Source organism: Sciurus carolinensis, chromosome 13, assembly GCF_902686445.1.
Source record: "Sciurus carolinensis chromosome 13, mSciCar1.2, whole genome shotgun sequence".
NCBI lineage: Eukaryota > Metazoa > Chordata > Mammalia > Rodentia > Sciuridae > Sciurus > Sciurus carolinensis.
In genome coordinates this window covers 1128071-1144703 of record NC_062225.1, presented here as the reverse complement: position 1 = coordinate 1144703, position 16633 = coordinate 1128071, and the positions used below count along the sequence as shown (strand labels likewise).

General features: G+C 56.6%; 1 protein-coding gene across 3 annotated transcripts; it reads left to right on the top strand.

The window, feature by feature from the left end:
* On the top strand, positions 1-11749 carry LOC124963243 (uncharacterized). 3 transcript variants are annotated; one of them, XM_047522858.1, is made up of 9 exons: positions 1-1124; positions 2068-2212; positions 3790-3894; positions 4275-4440; positions 4690-5366; positions 5494-5595; positions 8381-8546; positions 9822-9973; positions 10971-11749. In XM_047522858.1, the coding sequence occupies exons 5-9, from the start codon at positions 4920-4922 to the stop codon at positions 11328-11330; spliced, it is 1227 nt and encodes a 408-aa protein (XP_047378814.1). In that variant the 5' UTR covers positions 1-1124; positions 2068-2212; positions 3790-3894; positions 4275-4440; positions 4690-4919; the 3' UTR covers positions 11331-11749. The 3 variants fall into 3 exon arrangements, 1 of the variants encoding a protein (XP_047378814.1); XR_007104687.1 differs by lacking the exons at positions 1-1124; positions 9822-9973; positions 10971-11749 and adding an exon at positions 8664-9493 and having other exon boundaries at positions 1672-2212; positions 5516-5595; XR_007104686.1 differs by lacking the exons at positions 1-1124; positions 9822-9973; positions 10971-11749 and adding an exon at positions 8664-9493 and having other exon boundaries at positions 1672-2212; positions 4690-5595.
* The last annotated feature ends 4884 nt before the right edge of the window (positions 11750-16633 follow it).

Sequence of the window (16633 nt, the reverse complement as noted above, 5' to 3'; positions counted from 1 at the left end):
TGTGCTGGAGGGCACTGCCTGTCCCCTCTGCACCTGCCCTCTCGGCTCCAGCTGGCAGGCCTGGCAGGCATGCCAGCAGTAGAACCCGAGTCTCTCTGGAAAGTCAGAGATGAGACACCAGCCCCAGGGCTGGCCTGCAGGGTACTGCAAGCCCTTTCTCCTCCTCTGCTAGCCCCTCAGGGTCAGAGGAAGAAGAAAACCCCACTCTGGCTCTGCCCAGAGCTTGACCCAGCCCTGCAGCACTGACTCACTTTTACTGCTGTGAGAGGTTCCAACCACGGGTGACACAGGACAGCGGGTCCCGCCTGCCCTGCCACTCCGCTGCCCCTTCCCTCCCAGGGGCCCGCGGAGCTGCTGGTCTGGGAGTGCTTCCCTAGAGGTGGGCTGGATCAAACACCTGCTTATCTGGGTGCAGAGATAGCTGGGCCGCACCTGCTTAGCTTATGGGTGGAGGAGGACAAACTCCTCTGCTCTGACATTCCATGAGAAAGAACCAGAAATGACCAGAGATCAGTTCTTCCACCATGAGCCCTCTTTCCAGTCCTCTGCCCCCTTGGTCCTCCGCCTGTTGCTCCACTGGACACCCAGGCACGCGAAGGAGACAGATGACATTGCCCTTGTTTCTTAGACAAGTTACGGAATCAGGAGACCCAAGGTCACACCCTGGGCCACTCGTTCTCATCCCACCACTCCCTAATGTCACCTCTGCTTCGTAAATGTCCTCAAGTTCTTGACTATCTCAACACAATTCATCTGTGGACATCTCAAGGACAGGGGCACGAACTCTTCTATCTCCCCATCCCCAGTGCGTTGGTGGCCCCTGAGGGCCCAGTGAAGTTCAGGGAGATGGAGAGAGGGTCTTGTCCTGCCAGGGTCCCACCTGGTTCTGAGGCTGTAGGACGCACCTGCAACCCTGACCACCAGACTGGCTGATCCGCAGGCTCCCAGCCTCATTAGCTCTGTTCTGCGCACTTGGCTCAGTTCAAGTTCCTGCTCACGCGTCTGAGGCTGTGGGCCGACTCCCGGGGGGTCATCCTGTGGAGAGACACTGTGTTCCTTGTCTGTGAACTCAAGTGTCGCAGCTAACCACTGGGCCGCAGGAGACTACCCTCCAAGACACACAGGTGTGTGGCCTCCTCAGTGACCCCGCCCCGCTCGCCCTCAGGCCTCTGGGCTGGGGGGTGTAGGAGTGAGGCCTCATGTGGCCTCTGGGTCCATCTTTGCTGTAGAAGCCAACTTCAATAGAGCAGTTGTCTCTCTAAAGCCACAGTGCCCTGGAGGGTCAGGCACAGGGGAAACAGTGAGGAGGGACAGGGTCTCCAGAGGCTGCAGGCTGTACCTGACTAGGGATGCCCGGGGAACCAGGAGGAGCCGTCTCACTGACTTCAGGGAACAGGAAGCAGCCGCCACGGCTGGTCTGTGTGGGGCTTTTGAGTTACTGTGGATCCCGGGAGAGAGGCTCATGAGTCCGAGGGCTGTTGACTGGGGAGCACTGGCAGGTTGTACTTCTGGGGAGAGAGCAGGCGGAAGTCACGGGGCTGGAAGCGGGAGGGCACTCCCTGTGCCTGTCCTGGGAAACAGGGAGCGTGGGAGCTCCGCTTGGGTTCTTGGCCTCCACCGAAGAGTCAGTGTACTCAGGAGGGACTCATCTGCTCAACACCTGGCTCCCAAGTGGAGCCTCACCTGCTGGCGGGCCAGGATCTGCCTGGTTCACGGCTCCCCAGAGAGGAGAGCTCGCTTGAGTTCTGGGCATCCACCCCTGCTCCCCGCCCAGTTCTGCTCCCCCTGACCGCTGCGCTCTGCCTCCTGATTTCCCCCACAGGTGGCCGTGTGACGTCAGGGCAGACCTGCTTGGGGGACAGGGGTGACTGCTGCATTCAACTGAGCAGCCTTTCCTTCATAGAGCAGTGATGACTCCATTTCCCTAGAGTCTGGATTCAGTCCATCAGTTAGACCAGCAGCAGCAGCACAAGGGCTCAGGTGTACCGAACATCCCCACCTGGCCTCTGGGCCTCCGTTTATTCTCGGTCCACCTTTTCCATCACTGGCCGCTCCTTCTCCACACAGTTTTCTGGTTTCTCGTCTTCCTGAGGTCAGAACGTGGCAGAACCCCAGACTGTCCCTGCAGGACTGAGTCCCTGCTCGTGCCCGGATGACCTCCTCCAGACTGGTGGCTTTAAGATCCGTCTGTCTATGCTGACTGCTCCCACAGGTACAGCTCCGGCCCTGGCCTGGCCCCTGAGCTCTGGGCCTGGAAGCCCAGCTTCCTACTCAGCACCTGGAAATGGGCATCTAATAGTCGTGGCCAACACACTATCCAAAATCAAACCCCATTTCTCCCGGAACCTGCTCCACCTGCAGCCTTGCCTGGCTCAGTAAATGTCACTCAGACCCAGGACTTTTCCTTGAAATGTTGCTTTTTTTGCACAGGGGATTGAACACAGGGGCGCTTCACCACTGAGCTACACCCCCAGCATGTTTTATTTTAGACAGGATTTGACTAAGTTGCTCAGGCTGGAGTAGAACGTGTGATCCTGCTGCCTCATCCTCTCAAGTCTGCAGGATTACAGGCAGGTGCCACCGTGCACGGCAGTGTTGCTTTTATTCAAAATCCACTCAAATATCAGAAGATTCTGTGGGCTCCACGTTCACATACTCATCCACTCGATTTGCATGTCCATGGGCGCTTCTCATGTCTGTGCTGGTCACAGGCTGGCTCCCTCACCTCCCTGGCTTCCTCTCCGACTCCTCTCCTGTGGCTCCTGCCCCTGGGCTTCTCCTTGTTCCTCAGACTCTGTGAATCCACCCCTGGCTTCTGGCCTTTGTATGCTGTCCCGTCGGCCTGAAATTCTCTCTGGTCTCAGCTTAAATGTCACCTCCTCAGTGAGCTGTCCCCAGACCACCTTCAAATGACAACCTTCCCACGTGCCATCCCTAGATTTCTCCTCTTTGGGTGTAGTGTGTGTTTGTTTTTCGCAGTGCTGGGGCTGGGCAGGGCCCGGTGCATGTGGGGCACCACTGAGCCGCCCAGCCCCGCCTGCTCACCTTCCTTTCTTCCCTCTCTGTCTTTCTTTCTTTCTTTCATTTCTGTGGTACTGGGAAACTGAGTACCCAGATGTTGTCCCACTGAGCTACAGTCCCAGCTCTTTTTATTTTTTATTTCGAGACAGGGTTTTGCTAAGTTGCTGAGGCTGTCCTTGAACTTGCAATTCTCTGGCCTCAGCTGCTCTAGTGAATGGGATTACACATGTGCCCGTTGTGCTTTTGATAGCATTTAGTTACCATCTGGCACATCGTGTGTGTGTGTGTGTGTGTAAACATGAATGTGTGTGCCTGTGTGTGTATAAAATGTCTGTGGGAGGTCGAGACTGGAGGATTGCAAATTCAAGGTCAGCCTGGGCAACATACTGAGACCCTGTCTCAAAATAAAAAAAAATTAAAAAGTTGGGGTGTAGCTCAGTGGTAGCACACCCCTGGGTTCAATCCCCAGTCACCACACACACATACAAATCTTGGATATGCAAATACGGTTAGGAAGAATACTTTCTAGTGTTTTGTAGCACAATTGGGTGACTGTGGTTAACAATGATTTACTATATATTTTAAAACAGTGAAAACAAAGGAGACGAAAACCCCAGTGACCCAATGTACTCCTTACATACTGCAGACACGTGTGGGAACCACCATACCGTCCCCCACACGTGTGCATGAGCATTGCATGACAGCTAAAATACGTAAAGTGAAATACCACACATTTCTTGGTTGTGAATTGTCTGCCTCTCCCTCCAGAACGTGGAATCCTCGGGGTGGAGACTCAAGGCGGAGTCCCCTCAGCTCAGCAGGAATGAACGCTGACCAGCAAGGGAGGCTTGCGGAGCCTCGGTTAGTTCCTAGGTCCGTCTAACCAGTGACCCCAGGAACCCAGGCGGCAGGGAGGGGGCCCAGCCAGGGCTTAACCAGTGGGAATGACCAGGGCAGTGGCCTAGCCTCCGCCTCGCGCCCTCTCAAGGTCAGCCTCGGGGGCCACGCCCCACCTGGACTGGCCCAGACCGTCCGAGGGTGCCCCGCGTGGCCTCTCCTGCTCCCGTCTGTTCTGCAGAAATCGTAATCAGGTTTATGTTCTGTGTGTAATTATGGCTCCTGTGCCGCTGAGAAGCCAGGAAACCCGTTCAGAAAGTGGAAAGGAGCACCCACCCATCACCCAGCTTCCAGAGGCTACTCCGGAACCATGCGACATTTGTGCCTCACAGGGGTGATCATGTCGTCCTGCCCAGGTTCCAAGCCAGGCCAAGTGACGGCGGCACACGACAGGCGTGGACAGCCGGCTGAGGCTAGGAGAAACGAGGAGGAGGCCTCCCCTGGCAGAGGCCAGACAAGCAGAAGGACAGGTGGACCTGAGGGAGGCGCCCGCTGCAGGAGCACCTGAAGCAAGGTGGACAGGTGAGGGAAGGTGCAGAGCTGAGAGCAAGGCCAGGGCAGGCGCTCGGGCAGGGGCGTCGGCCTGGGCACCCTGGCACACTGAGGGCACTCGGCCAGAGGCCAGGGAACCTGCCGACACCAGGAGAGGCCTGAGCCCCCTGCCCAGGGTGTGGCGGGGACTGGGTGGGACATGGCTCCGAGGGGCAGCTGGGCTCGGTTCTGGATCCGGAGACTCGACTGGGAGCGCATCTGCACACCGCCCTGTCCTAGGGAGCTGGTCAACACAGACGTTGCCCTGGGAAGGAGGGGACCATGGGCAGAGGAAGGACCGAGGACACTTCCCCACCAAGACCTGGAGGCATCCCCAGACGCCAGAGCAGGCTGCGCTCCCTGCTGCTGCGAAGGGCCCGTCCAGCAGGCCTGCTCACCCTCCTGCCCCTACCACCTCCACCGGAGGAGGTGCCACCCCCACAGCCTCCACCCCCACAGCCTCCCCCACCATGCCTCCACACCCACAGCCTCCACCCCATGCCCTCACCCCCACGGCCTCCAGCCCCACGGCCTCCAGCCCCAAGCCTCCACTCTCCGTGCCGTGCTCTGTGCACTTGGCCATGCTGCATCAGCTGGTCTGCCTCCATGCTCAGGGACGTCGTTTTCCCACATCTTGCCCCCAGCCACATTGTCAGCTCCAGGGCACTGACGCCTGGAGCCAGGCAGTGGCCACACCTCACAGCCTCACAGTTGCCTTTGACCTGATTCCCTGCCACTCCCCGCCTGCTCCCGGCTCTGTCACTCCCCACCCATGGCTGGACTCCAAGCTGCAGGTGACCCTGGGTGTCCGGGTCAGACCTGCTGACCAGGGCAGGTGCAGCCCTGTCAGGACACCCAACGCAGAGTGCCACCTGGGCAGCCTCGGTGTGCCCGCAGCTCTCCCGGCCCCTGTCCAGGTGCAGACTCCAGTTCTGCGGCCGGGGACGGGCTGGAGATCTTGGGTTTCTAGCCTGCTCTGGGGCACACGGATGGACCACGGTTTGAATGAGGCGTGGGTGACCTCTCTTGATCCAGTTTTCTCAGACAGGGCTTGACCACTCCTCAGGGGCACCACGGGATCAAAGGAGTTTGGAAAATAAACAAAACCCAAAGTGGAACCAACGCCAGGTGCACCACCTGACTCAGGTGAGCAGCCAGGTTAACATGTGGCCAGGTCGCCAGAGGCTCCTCCCCAGGGGCTCCAGGTCGGATGGGATGGTCTGATACCTGTAAGCAGGAGGAGGCAGGAGGGTGGAACAGAGGGAGGCCGCGGGCATGCCGCTCCAGGAAGCCTGGCAGGACACCCCTGGGAAGACACAGGCCTGGCCCCTCGAGGGACGGCCGCCCACCCTCAGCAAGGTTGTTTTTTCTTTTTTTTTTGTACCGGGAATTGAACCCAGGGGTACTTTACCTTTGATCTACGTCCCAAGCCCGTTTTATTTTTTACTTTGAGACAGGGTCTTGCTTACTTGAGGATTTTGCAGTGTTGCTGAGGCTGGCCTTGACCTTGTGATCCTCATGCATCAGCCTCCCAAGTTGTTGGGATTATAGGCTGCGCCTGTAGCCACGCCTGGCTTCAGAAAGCAAACTCTGTCCCTGGAAGCCAATCAGAGGGCCACAGTCTCTGCTGCGAGCCCCTCCGGCCCAGCCCCAGCCCAGGTTCTCCTGTGCACTGACCCCGCACTCGGGAATCTGGTGCTGCCCTGACCACATTTCCCCGTGCCCTCCTGGTTTGCGGACATCTGTACCAGCAGCAGCTGCCCATGTGGGCTTGCTCTGCCTGACCCGCAGGCTTCCGCCCACAGCCACCTCCTGCCAGCTCCGAGGGCTGTGCCACCTGACTGACTGGGTGCCTGTGCCAAGGGCCTGCAGGGTTGAAACGATTCCCAGGCTTCAAGCCCAGAGGTGGAAGAGGGGCGAGATGATTTTGGGACATTGAGCCTTGGGGCTGACGTCTTGGGACAAGAGAGTGGAACTGTCCCCCAGGCAGCGGGACCGAGGTTGCATGGAGGTGGGCAGGACGGAGGGTGGAGAGACATCCGTGCAGACGTGATCCCGCGCACAGAAAAGAGCAGGCCAGGGGCCAGACCGTCGCGAGGGTCTCTGTCCACCTTGCAGCCAAAATAAGCTCCTAGGACGAGGTGGTTTTGAGCAGATTCTCAAACCGGCTCTTCTCCCTCAGGGCCCATCAGGGAGGTGGGATAGAACGCCGAGCAGGAAGGCAGTTAGGCCTGGGTCCCGCAGTCCCAGTTTAGACTCCCCCGCACTGGGAATTGAACCCAGGCGCTTTACCATTGAGTTACATTCCCAGCCCCTTTATATTTAGAGTCGGGGCCTCGCTAGGTTGCTGAGGCTGGCCTTGAACTCGTGATCCTCCTGTCTCTGCCTTCCAAATCTCTGGGATTATAGGCGTGGCTACCATGCCCATCTTCAGTTTAGACTCCTGATGCCATTTCCAAATATGACTATGTCTACAGTGACAGAGAAGCCGATTCTCACCCACGAGCACCAGGGGTCAGAGGTTTTCTGCAGACATCCAGCTTCTGCCTAAGAACTAAGGGGCCTCCCTCTCATTTCTGCCCTCATGACTGACCAATGAGATGTGCGGAGTAGAAAGAGCCCTGGAGTTAGAATCAGAACCCTAGATTTTAACTTCCTATTTCTAGCTGTAGTAGATCCGAAGGGACCATCTGTTCAAAAACCCAAAGACCCACTGCTTTTTATTTTTGTGCTAATGATTGAACCCAGGCTCTCCAACACACTCAGCAGCCTGAACTATGTCCCCAGCTCCAGACATCCACTTCTAAAGATGGCCCTTCCTCATCTCCGTGGCCCCGGGAGCCGCCATGCTTATTAAGCCCGACTCCATGCCCCGGCCACACCATTGGTCTTGCTTGGGACAGGACTCTACTCCCCTTGCCAAAATCACTGGGGGACACTGGACTCAAATTTGACAACAGGTCACTTCCTCAGGGTTTTTAGATTCAAGTTCAAAGTCAAATATATTTCTCCACATAAAACTTAAACGTATTAAAAAAGCATAAATCAATTCAGATTTCCCCTTTGAGATCCACTAAAATGAGAAGTAGTAAAAACAAAACCTACAACAACAACAAGAAAAATGCAACCCGTAAATGACAAAGGAACAAGAACAAAGAAAACGTGTGTCGCATGGGTCGGGCCCTGGGTGCCAGTCAGCACTGCTGGAGGCCAGCACCGGGAAGGCCGGAAAACCAACACTCAGCCGCTCAGCCGCAGCGGGAAGAACCAGGAAGCAAGCCATTCAGACCGCAGGAGCCCGCGGCCTGGGGTGGGAGGCGGAGCCACCTGAGGTAGGGTTAAGGGTGGGCTGTGGGACGCACCCCAGGAACAACCAGATGACAGAGAGTGCCAGCAAACGGCAATGGAGAGCGTCGCCTCAAGTGAAGCCAGGCAGCCTCAGGGCCAAGGCCCGTGGGCACGCCGCCCTCTCCTATATGGAGGCTAGAGAGGAAGCGGAGGAGGAAGACAGGCGTGTGGCTCCTGAGAGTCAAAGGGAGACAGGTAGAATAGAGGAGAGGGACCAGAGGAGGAAAAGGGAGAGGAGGGAACGAATGGACCGATTATGTCGTGCATGTGTGAATAGGTAACAACAAATCCCACTAATTCGTATAATTATAATGCACCAATAGAAAACTGTAAGTGGGCCTAAAGGCAGAAGGACTGATTAAATGTCTATTTAAGAAGGAGTTAGCCAGGTGCATGGTGCGTGTGCAATCCCAGCAACTCAGGAGGCTGAGGTGGGAGGTCACAAGTTCCAGCCTCAGCAACTTGGTGAGACCTGTCCAGCTGGGGTGTAGCTCAGTGCCCGAGTGTCCCTATGTTCGATCCCCAGTACCAGAAAAGAGAGAAGAAGCAGTTAGACCCCAAGTCCCTTCCCACTGTCCTTTAGAGAGCGCTGAAGACACGGCCTCCTGTGGGGCGGATGAGCGGGTGTCCTGTCTGGAGACACGCGTCACAGCTGAGGGCACAGGGATTCTGTCAGGAGCAAGAGGTTCCGGGAGGCCACCTGCACCCTGAGGAGGATGCCCTCTTCTCTTCCTCCACTCGGCAACCAGGTGAGGCCGCCAGACTCATCCTGCCCGCAGAGCCTGGCGGGGGAGAAACTGTCCCAGGAAATCTGACCAAGATGGGGGGCAGGGAGCCCTATGGGAGTGACGCCGAGGTTTCCACAGGGAAGCCAGCGGGCCAGCGGGGCGTCCGCGAAGGCCTGGCGCCCTGCTTCTAAGCATGTCCCCAGATGGCCCACTGAGTCCTCAAGGCCACCTGTGTCACCGGCCTAAAGAACAGCCCAGGAGAAGGGACCAGGCCGAGGGCCCTGCGAGAGGCCTCTTCCAGATGGGACCCAGGGAAGAGCGGTGGAGCTCGCCGAGAGGGCCGGGTACCGGGCGTGCGGACAGCGGGGCCTGAGCTGGCAGCAAGCACAGAGGCAGCCAGGCGAGGAGAGAGGGCCTGACTGAGCCTGGGGTCAGAGTGCGGGAAAGGGGCCCAGGGCCACGGGACGGCCAGGGCCTTGGCCAGTCCTCACCCTCCAGACAAGGCCCAGCCCAGGGCCCAGCGCTCTCCCCGGGTGCCAGGAGCAGCATCACCGGCTCTCTGCTCAGCGTCGTCGTTTGTTTAAGCTCCATGGCGGTGTTCTCTGTTGCTTGAAATGGAAAGGACGCCAGCGGCCCTCATGTCCACCTCTGGGCAGCAGGCTCTGATTCTGTGGGCCCCCAGTGGACGCCCCGTGTCCCCTCCAGCTCTGCCCCTGCAGCCTTCCCACCTGGCCCGCCACACCCACTTACCAAAACCCGACTTCCTTTGGCGGGGGTGCGGGCGGGCTCTGAGTCACCGTGAGGATGGCCAGGACCTGCCCAGGCAACCCAGGGAGGGCAGCGGGGCCGGGCTCTGAGCTCCCATCCTCAACGTGATTCTCGTTCCCCCACCTCAGACTTCCGGCTTGGTTATCTCAACTTTAAATTGCAAGTTGATCTCTAAAATAATTTATTGCACGTTAGACAAACTGGGATTTGATTTTACAAAATTAATAAAATCTAAAACAATAAAAAAGCACAGACAGACCAAGTCTCCAGCCAATGCTCCAGGAAGCCCTGACTTTTGTCCTGAGTGTGACAGGAGTCGGAAGGGACGGCAGGCACGTGGCTTTGGAGCCACTCCACACCCTACAGACACTTGGCAAGCCCTGACCAGGCAGCATTGTGCTGGCCACACCTAAGGCTAAACAGCCAAGCGCGTTGTGTGTCCTTCAAGGACAAGAGAAGGAGGGGACCAGAGGGGGCCTCTGCCTGCTCCACGCGGCTTGCAAGCTTCTGCCCTCGCATCCTTTCCAGGCAGAAGGAAGGACCGTCTCGGGGATCTCCCTCCACCTCACGGAGACTTCCAGGAAGTCCCACCTGCCTGTCAGCGTCCTGAGCTCAACCCCAGGACACACCTAGCTACCAGGGTGCGCTCGCTAGTGTGCCGCACGGCCTCTGAGGCAGGGGTGAGTGGCGCTGAGCGGGGCAGGTGCCCTCCGGCGACGCGCTCTGCTGCTGGGCCAGGACGGCCCCAGTAAGACCCACGGTGCTCGCACCAGGAGCCACCGCTCTGAGGGAGGCGTGGCTAGTCGGCGGCCCTGAAACAACCAGAGAGAACAGTTTGTAGGGACGTGACCCAGGTGGTGGGGGGAGTGAGAGCCACAGAGAAGGGACGCAGAGCCGGGCAGACAGGAGCAGGAACACAGGCAGGAAGCGTCCGGCTCAGGAAGGGCCCGCCCGCGCAGGGAGGCGTCCCCACCCGAATGTTGGTGAGTCCTGCACGTCCTTAAGTAGCTCTGTCAGAGTCCTCCTGGAAGATGAGGCCAGGCCACGGTGGTGGTTGGCGGAGAGCCCGAGACCCCCAGGAAGCCGGCCGCTGCAGGGAGAGGAGCTGCCCAGCACGTGGCAGGGGATGGCCGGAAACCAGACCTCCAGGCTCCCGCGCTGCCTGGGACAGTGGAAGACGGCTAGGGCAGGGGAGGGCGGCGGCAGGGCCACCGGCCCAGGGGCCGGCTAGTCGGCCAGGGACACCCTCCAGGACCTGCCCCAGGCGGGCGCTCAGGCCACAGGGAGGAGGCAGTCTCGAGAGACAAGTTGGCCGTCACAGGTTGGCAGAGGCAGGAATGCGCGTCCCGTCCCCCCTGGCCAGCGATTCTTCTAGAAATCTCTCTGAAAGAAGAAATCAGAGATACAAGCAGAGCACCAGGCTAGAGCCGGCCCCTCATCCCAGCTCCTCAGGAGGCTGAGGCAGGAGGATCGCTCATTTAAAACTGGTCTCAGCAACTTAACCAGACCCTGTCTCAAAATAAAAAATAAAGAGGGCTGAGGATGTGGCTCAGTGAGACTGGCCCTGGGTTCAACCCCCAGTATGAAAATAAAGTTAGATTATAAGATGAGGCCAGTGACCAGGGCAGACCACAGTTCAAACTACTTCTCCTTCACACCCCCTGTCCCCAAACGCAGGCTCCCGGTCACGGCTCATTTCACCCGGTGCTCAGGATGCAGCAGGTCACTGTGGTCACCGCCCAGAAACTCCTTCTGAGGCTTCCTTGGCTCCGCCTCCCCAGCAGCCCTCAGCCCTGCAGCCGGGAGCAGGGACCCGACAGCAGCAGGCACTGCGAGGCGGCCGCCCGGCATTTCCACGCCGCTGGGCGGGGCCTTGTCTGCTCGCAGCAGCGGCTCAGGCTCGCCCTGCTTCTGGCCCCTGGGAGCGGGAGGCGGGCGCAGGAGCGGCCACCATGCGCTGGGTGCATGCCGTGTCACCAGCTCACACAGGAGCACAGCTCATCAGTGGAAGCCATTGCCACCCACAGCCACAGCTAGGTCTGAACACACGCCTGAGTGGAAAAACCGAGCCACAGAAACACGTGCCTGGTGACGTCACCGACAGAGCAGGCAGAAGCTGCCAAACGCGGCGTGGGGATACACTCCGAGAGTGAGACTGAGGGAAGCCCAGGGGGAGAAGTCCCCCGCTCAGTGGTCACCACCACCGGGCACCGGGGAGACCTGCGAGGGAGCTCCCGAGGCACTGACCGAGTTCATTTCTTCTCCAGCTGGACAATAGGTGCATGTATTCATTTTGTCACTAGACTCTACACGTGTTCAGCACTTCCGTGTGTGTGCGCGCGCACGCGCTGGGGCTTGAGCCAGGGCCTCACATGTGCTGGCCAAGGACGGTACCACAGAGCTACACCCCGTCCAAGCATGGCCTCCTGTTAACACAATGTTTATCATTTCAATAAACGGACGGCTTGCTCTCTTCCCCTCGTCTTTAAAAGATGGAGCTGTTTCTCATTTTCCCTTCTCATTCTTTGGAGGGTTCTGAGGGTGGAGAGAGAAGTCCAGGATGCTTTGCCTCTCCTCCACTCTCCTCTTCCTGGGACTCCCCTCGGGGATTCAGTACTTCACTGCCCAGCACGTGAGAGCTCAGCTCCGCACACCAGGGTGTTGTGAGCTTCGGGTTCCGTGGGCGATGAAGAAAGCCCGTCCGTGACAGCTCCAAGCAGCTCTGTGGTTCCAAGACTGTTTAGTTTTAACCCCTTGAAAGGAAGAATGACAATAGTTCAGACACTGGCCACACCGTTGGGAGGGCATGGGGGAAGCGGCCGGTGCCAAGGCGATCGGGAAGCAGCGTGGAGAGGAGGAGGGAGGCCCGCCGGGTGGGCCTGGGAGGAGTCTCACCGGTCCCGGCAGATTGGCACGGCTGCCAGGCAGGGAGTTCTGCCCCCTCGGGAGCTGGGCATCTTCGGGTGCCAGAAGAGCGGAGTCCCAGGATGGCTCAGCCACCATGTGGTGGACCGCAGGGTAGAGGTGGTGCCTGGATCCAGGAAGGCCGCGCGTGTGGGCTCGGTGCGGAGCACAGCGAGGTGCTGGCAAAGCCGGTGGGCCAGGAAGGGGCAGGATGAGATTCTTTTTCAGGGCCTCCTGCTTGCTGGAGGACGCTCTGCTACTGAGCTACACTTCCAGTCTCAAGCAGGGGAATATCAATTGAGAAAATACGTCATTAATAAAATGCTACCCAGGCACAGTGGCACACACCTGTAGTCCCAGTGACTCCAGAGGCAAATTCATAACCAGACCCAGCAACTTAGCAAGGCCCTAGGCAACTCAATGAGCCCTGTCTCTAATGAAATATAAAAGGGCTGGGGATGTGGCTCAGGGGTAAAGCACCCCTGGGGTCAACCCCCAGTGCCAAAAAAAAAAAAAAACCAGCTAGTAATGCTTCTACAATTCGTTTAAAGGAATCTATACTGTGTTAATTATGTGCATCTACATCAATTATAGCAATATGCAAAACATGTTTCATTCTCTGGACAATAATTGGAACATGTAAAGATTCAGAGTCACTTGGCAAACTTCCTGCCCAGGTCCTCCACACTCCTGGGCCTTGGGACACAGATCAGGCAGCGCTGGTCCAGTTAGCACTAATGTTGGAATGTTCCTGATGGCAGTTAAGAAGCGCAGCCTCTCCCCACAGGTTGGTAAGATTGTGTCCCCAGCATGGGGGACGCTTGCCTTCCCATCTACTAGGAAGGGACACACGTCCAATTTGGCAACTTTTACTCCTAACCACTGAACATAAAGATGCAAACATAAAGGTGAAAGGTCTGTTTTGTGTGTCCTTGCATCCCCGGGACCCAGGACAGTGCATGAAGTGTGGTAAACGTTCAGAATGGATTTGCTGAATGAAGTCTGCATTCCCTTTTACAAGTGAGGACGAGAGGGCTTGGAGATGCTGGGTTGCTGGGCCACCACCGGCCCAAAGGCACGGCTGCTGCACTTACCTTCTCTCTGGCTCCCAGAGAGGCAAGGTGTATAAGGATCACATTGCCCTCAAGTTCCTGGCTACGAAGTAAACAGCTATTGAGAGCTTAATGGACTCCCTTTAGAAGGCCTGCCTCTGCTCCACATCACTTCCAGAACCTAAAACAATGCAGAGCCCAGCCCAGCGGGTGGTCGTGTTGCAACTCGCTGCGTCTCCGCAGAAGGTACACTGAGAAATTCGCACCTGGCATCCCCGAAACCTGGCTCAGAACTAGGAGGAATAACCGTGGGATTTTCCAAGCTCATGAACCATAAAGAGCGTTTCCATTAAAACCCACCATCTGGCTTTGCGGGCCTCTCTCCTCCGTAGGAGTTTGGTGGGGAGGGCTCCTGCTTTCACAGGCCACCTGGCTCTCTTCCTCCTTACCTTACCTGCTTGGAATGTCGGCCAAGAAAACCTGGTCCTGATTCCAGCCCCTTCGCTACACCCAGCTCTGCACTGGGCACAAATGCCCTTATAATACCTGACTCCACAGTCTCCAGAAGAAACGGAAAAATTAGGTGTCGTGTCTGCAGGCAGGGTCCCGAAGCAGGCAGCCCTCTCTCCACGGCTTTCACCCCTGCATCCCATCAGCGCAGGGCAGGAAACACTCAGGGAGACCACTGTCTGCACTGGACACGTGAGGACTCCCTCTCCCTGTCACAATCCCCAGGGGACACCATAGACGACCCTCTGCCTGGCATCCCGTCCTGCTCCGTCCCGCCACGCTGCCGGTCAAGGGCAGGCAGACAGGCAAGGAACTGAGGTGTGGGCACGCAGGCCGTACCCTGCGGCCGGGCAGGCCTGGCGCGGGCACACGTGCTGATGGTCTGGAAAGCACCTCCGCAACACGTCTGTAGCCACTCACCCCAAGCCAGCTTCCTGCTGGGAGCTGCCCGGTCATGGTGTCTGGTGCGCTCCCTCCCCGTCAGTCATCCACCCCTGCGGGGCACTGGCTCTCCACCTTGGGTGGATCATCACTCAGAGCCTCATGAACACTTTGGACTCTTCCCAGAGAAACACACACACAATTGCCAAAGACCACGGGCAGCTTTTTTCCCATTATTGGTGACTGAACCCTGGGGTGCTCTACCACGGAGCTCCATCCCCGGCCCTTTTTATTTTTTTATTTTGAGACAGGATCTCGCTGAGTTGCCCAGGCCGGCTTTGATCTTGCCACCCTGTTGCCTCGGCCTCCTGAGTAGCTGGTTACTGACCTGCACCACTGCACCAAACCTGGAGTGACTAGTGTGAGACCAAAGGGCGGAAGAGCAATCCGATGTCTGAACCATGGTTGAAGCTCGATTCAAAAATCCAGCTACAGAACACATTTTGGGAGAAATCTGAACATGGTGTATGTGCTAAATGTCATCACAGATTTCTTAGGTGACATTACATTGATTTTCTGAGATGTGATAATAGTGTTTGCTTATGGAGGAGAATATCCTTTTATTTTATTTTTTTTGGTATTTTTGGGAATTGAAACCAGGGGTGCTCTACCACTGAGATACATCTCCAGTCCTTTTTAGAATTTTTAATTTTGAGACAGTCTCACTAAGTTGATGAGGCTGACCTTGAACTTGTCATCCTACTGACTCAACCTCCAGAACCGCTGGGGTTACAGGCCTGCATCACCACACTGGATGAGAATACCCTCACTTTTAAGAGGTGCCTAAGTGGAGCCAAAGAAATGGCTCTCCTTGGAGAGCACTTGCCTAACATGTGTAAGGACCCTGGTTCAAATCCCTGGCCCCTCAGAGGGGAGGAAAAAAGAAAAACAAAGATAAGAGGTGCCTAAGTATTTAGGAATAAAGTAACATGAAGACCCCAGCTTGCTTGCAAGAGGTTCAGCAAACATAGGAAGATGTAAAATCAAACTTTATGAAATTTACCAATATTTTACCTTTCTTAAAACAGGTATTGCATTCGACCTAACCCAATTTACAAAAGAAATGAGGCAAACTATTAAAAACAGTTTAATCTAGGTGGTGGTATATGGATATTGATTGAAAGGTTATTTTAACTTTTATGTATATTGGAAAGCTTTCATAATAAATTTTCATAAGGGCATCAGGGCAAAAATGTTTATGAGTGACATCTTTCAAACCTACCCCGCTGTTGGTATCTTTTTGCCGTGTAACAAATTATCCCAACATTTAGTGGCTTAAAGTCATGTACATTTCTGGATAAATCCCAAAAAAAAACTGAAAGCAGAGATTCAAGTAGATATTCCTGGTCCACGTTTACAGCAGCTCAGTTCAGCCGCTGGAAGGGAAGTCACCCTCTTGTCGACAGAAAGAACGACTGGCAAACTGTGGTGTGTACATCCAAGGGACGCAATTCGGCTTTGAAAAGGGGTGGAAGCCAGGAGCAGAGGCACACACCTGGGACCCCAGCAGCTCCGGAGGCTGAGGGCGGAGTTTCATGGCCCTAAGCAGCTTAGTAAGATCCTGTCCCCAAATAAAAATTAAGGATTGGGGCTGTGGCTCAGTGGCAGAGCCCTTGCCTAGCATGTGTGAGGCACTGGGTTCGATTCTCAGCACCACAAGTAAATAAATCAATAAAATAAAGGTCCATCAACATCTAAAACATATTTTAAAATAATAAAATAAAAATCAAACTGAACTGAGGATGTGGCTCAGTGGCTAAGTGCCCCTGGGTTCAATCCCTGGTACCCAGCCACCGTCAAGAAAAAAAAAACAAAACACGGAATTCTGACCCATGCTACAGCGTGGATAGGCCCTGAAGATGAGCCAAGTCACCAGAGACCACTAGGACCCGACCCCACCCCCGGGAGGACCCAGAGCAGCCCAGCTCAGGCAGAAGCCAGGAAGAGGAGGGCGAGAGCTACTGCCCAGTGGGTCCAGAGTTCCAGTTTGGACAGACGAGAGAGCTCTGGAGGGGACGGCGGTGACAACTGCACTGTGCCCTGGGCTCAGAGGGCCCGTCCAGCGTCCTCCATTCTGGCCACGGTGACACCACATCCTACTCTCTGGGGTCGCTAGTCCACTCAAGGGGAGCGATTACACAAGGCCATGAAGGTGGAAGTGGGGCTGTGGGCACCATCTCTGATGCCCCTGCCACGCTTTGCCTCCAGACCCCGAGGAGTCACCTCCCCGTCACAGCAAACCCCTCCGTGGTCCTCAGAAGTGGCATCCCACGTGGGAGGAGTTCCAAGTCCTGCATTCCATCATGGAACAGGGACCAGCCCGGCGCTCCTCACTGGGTTTCCCCTCCACCTGTGGACCTGCGGAGCTAGACACGCACGCGCATGGACAGGGAGCCGCTGCGGACAGTCCTCTTCAAAAACAGGGACACAGGT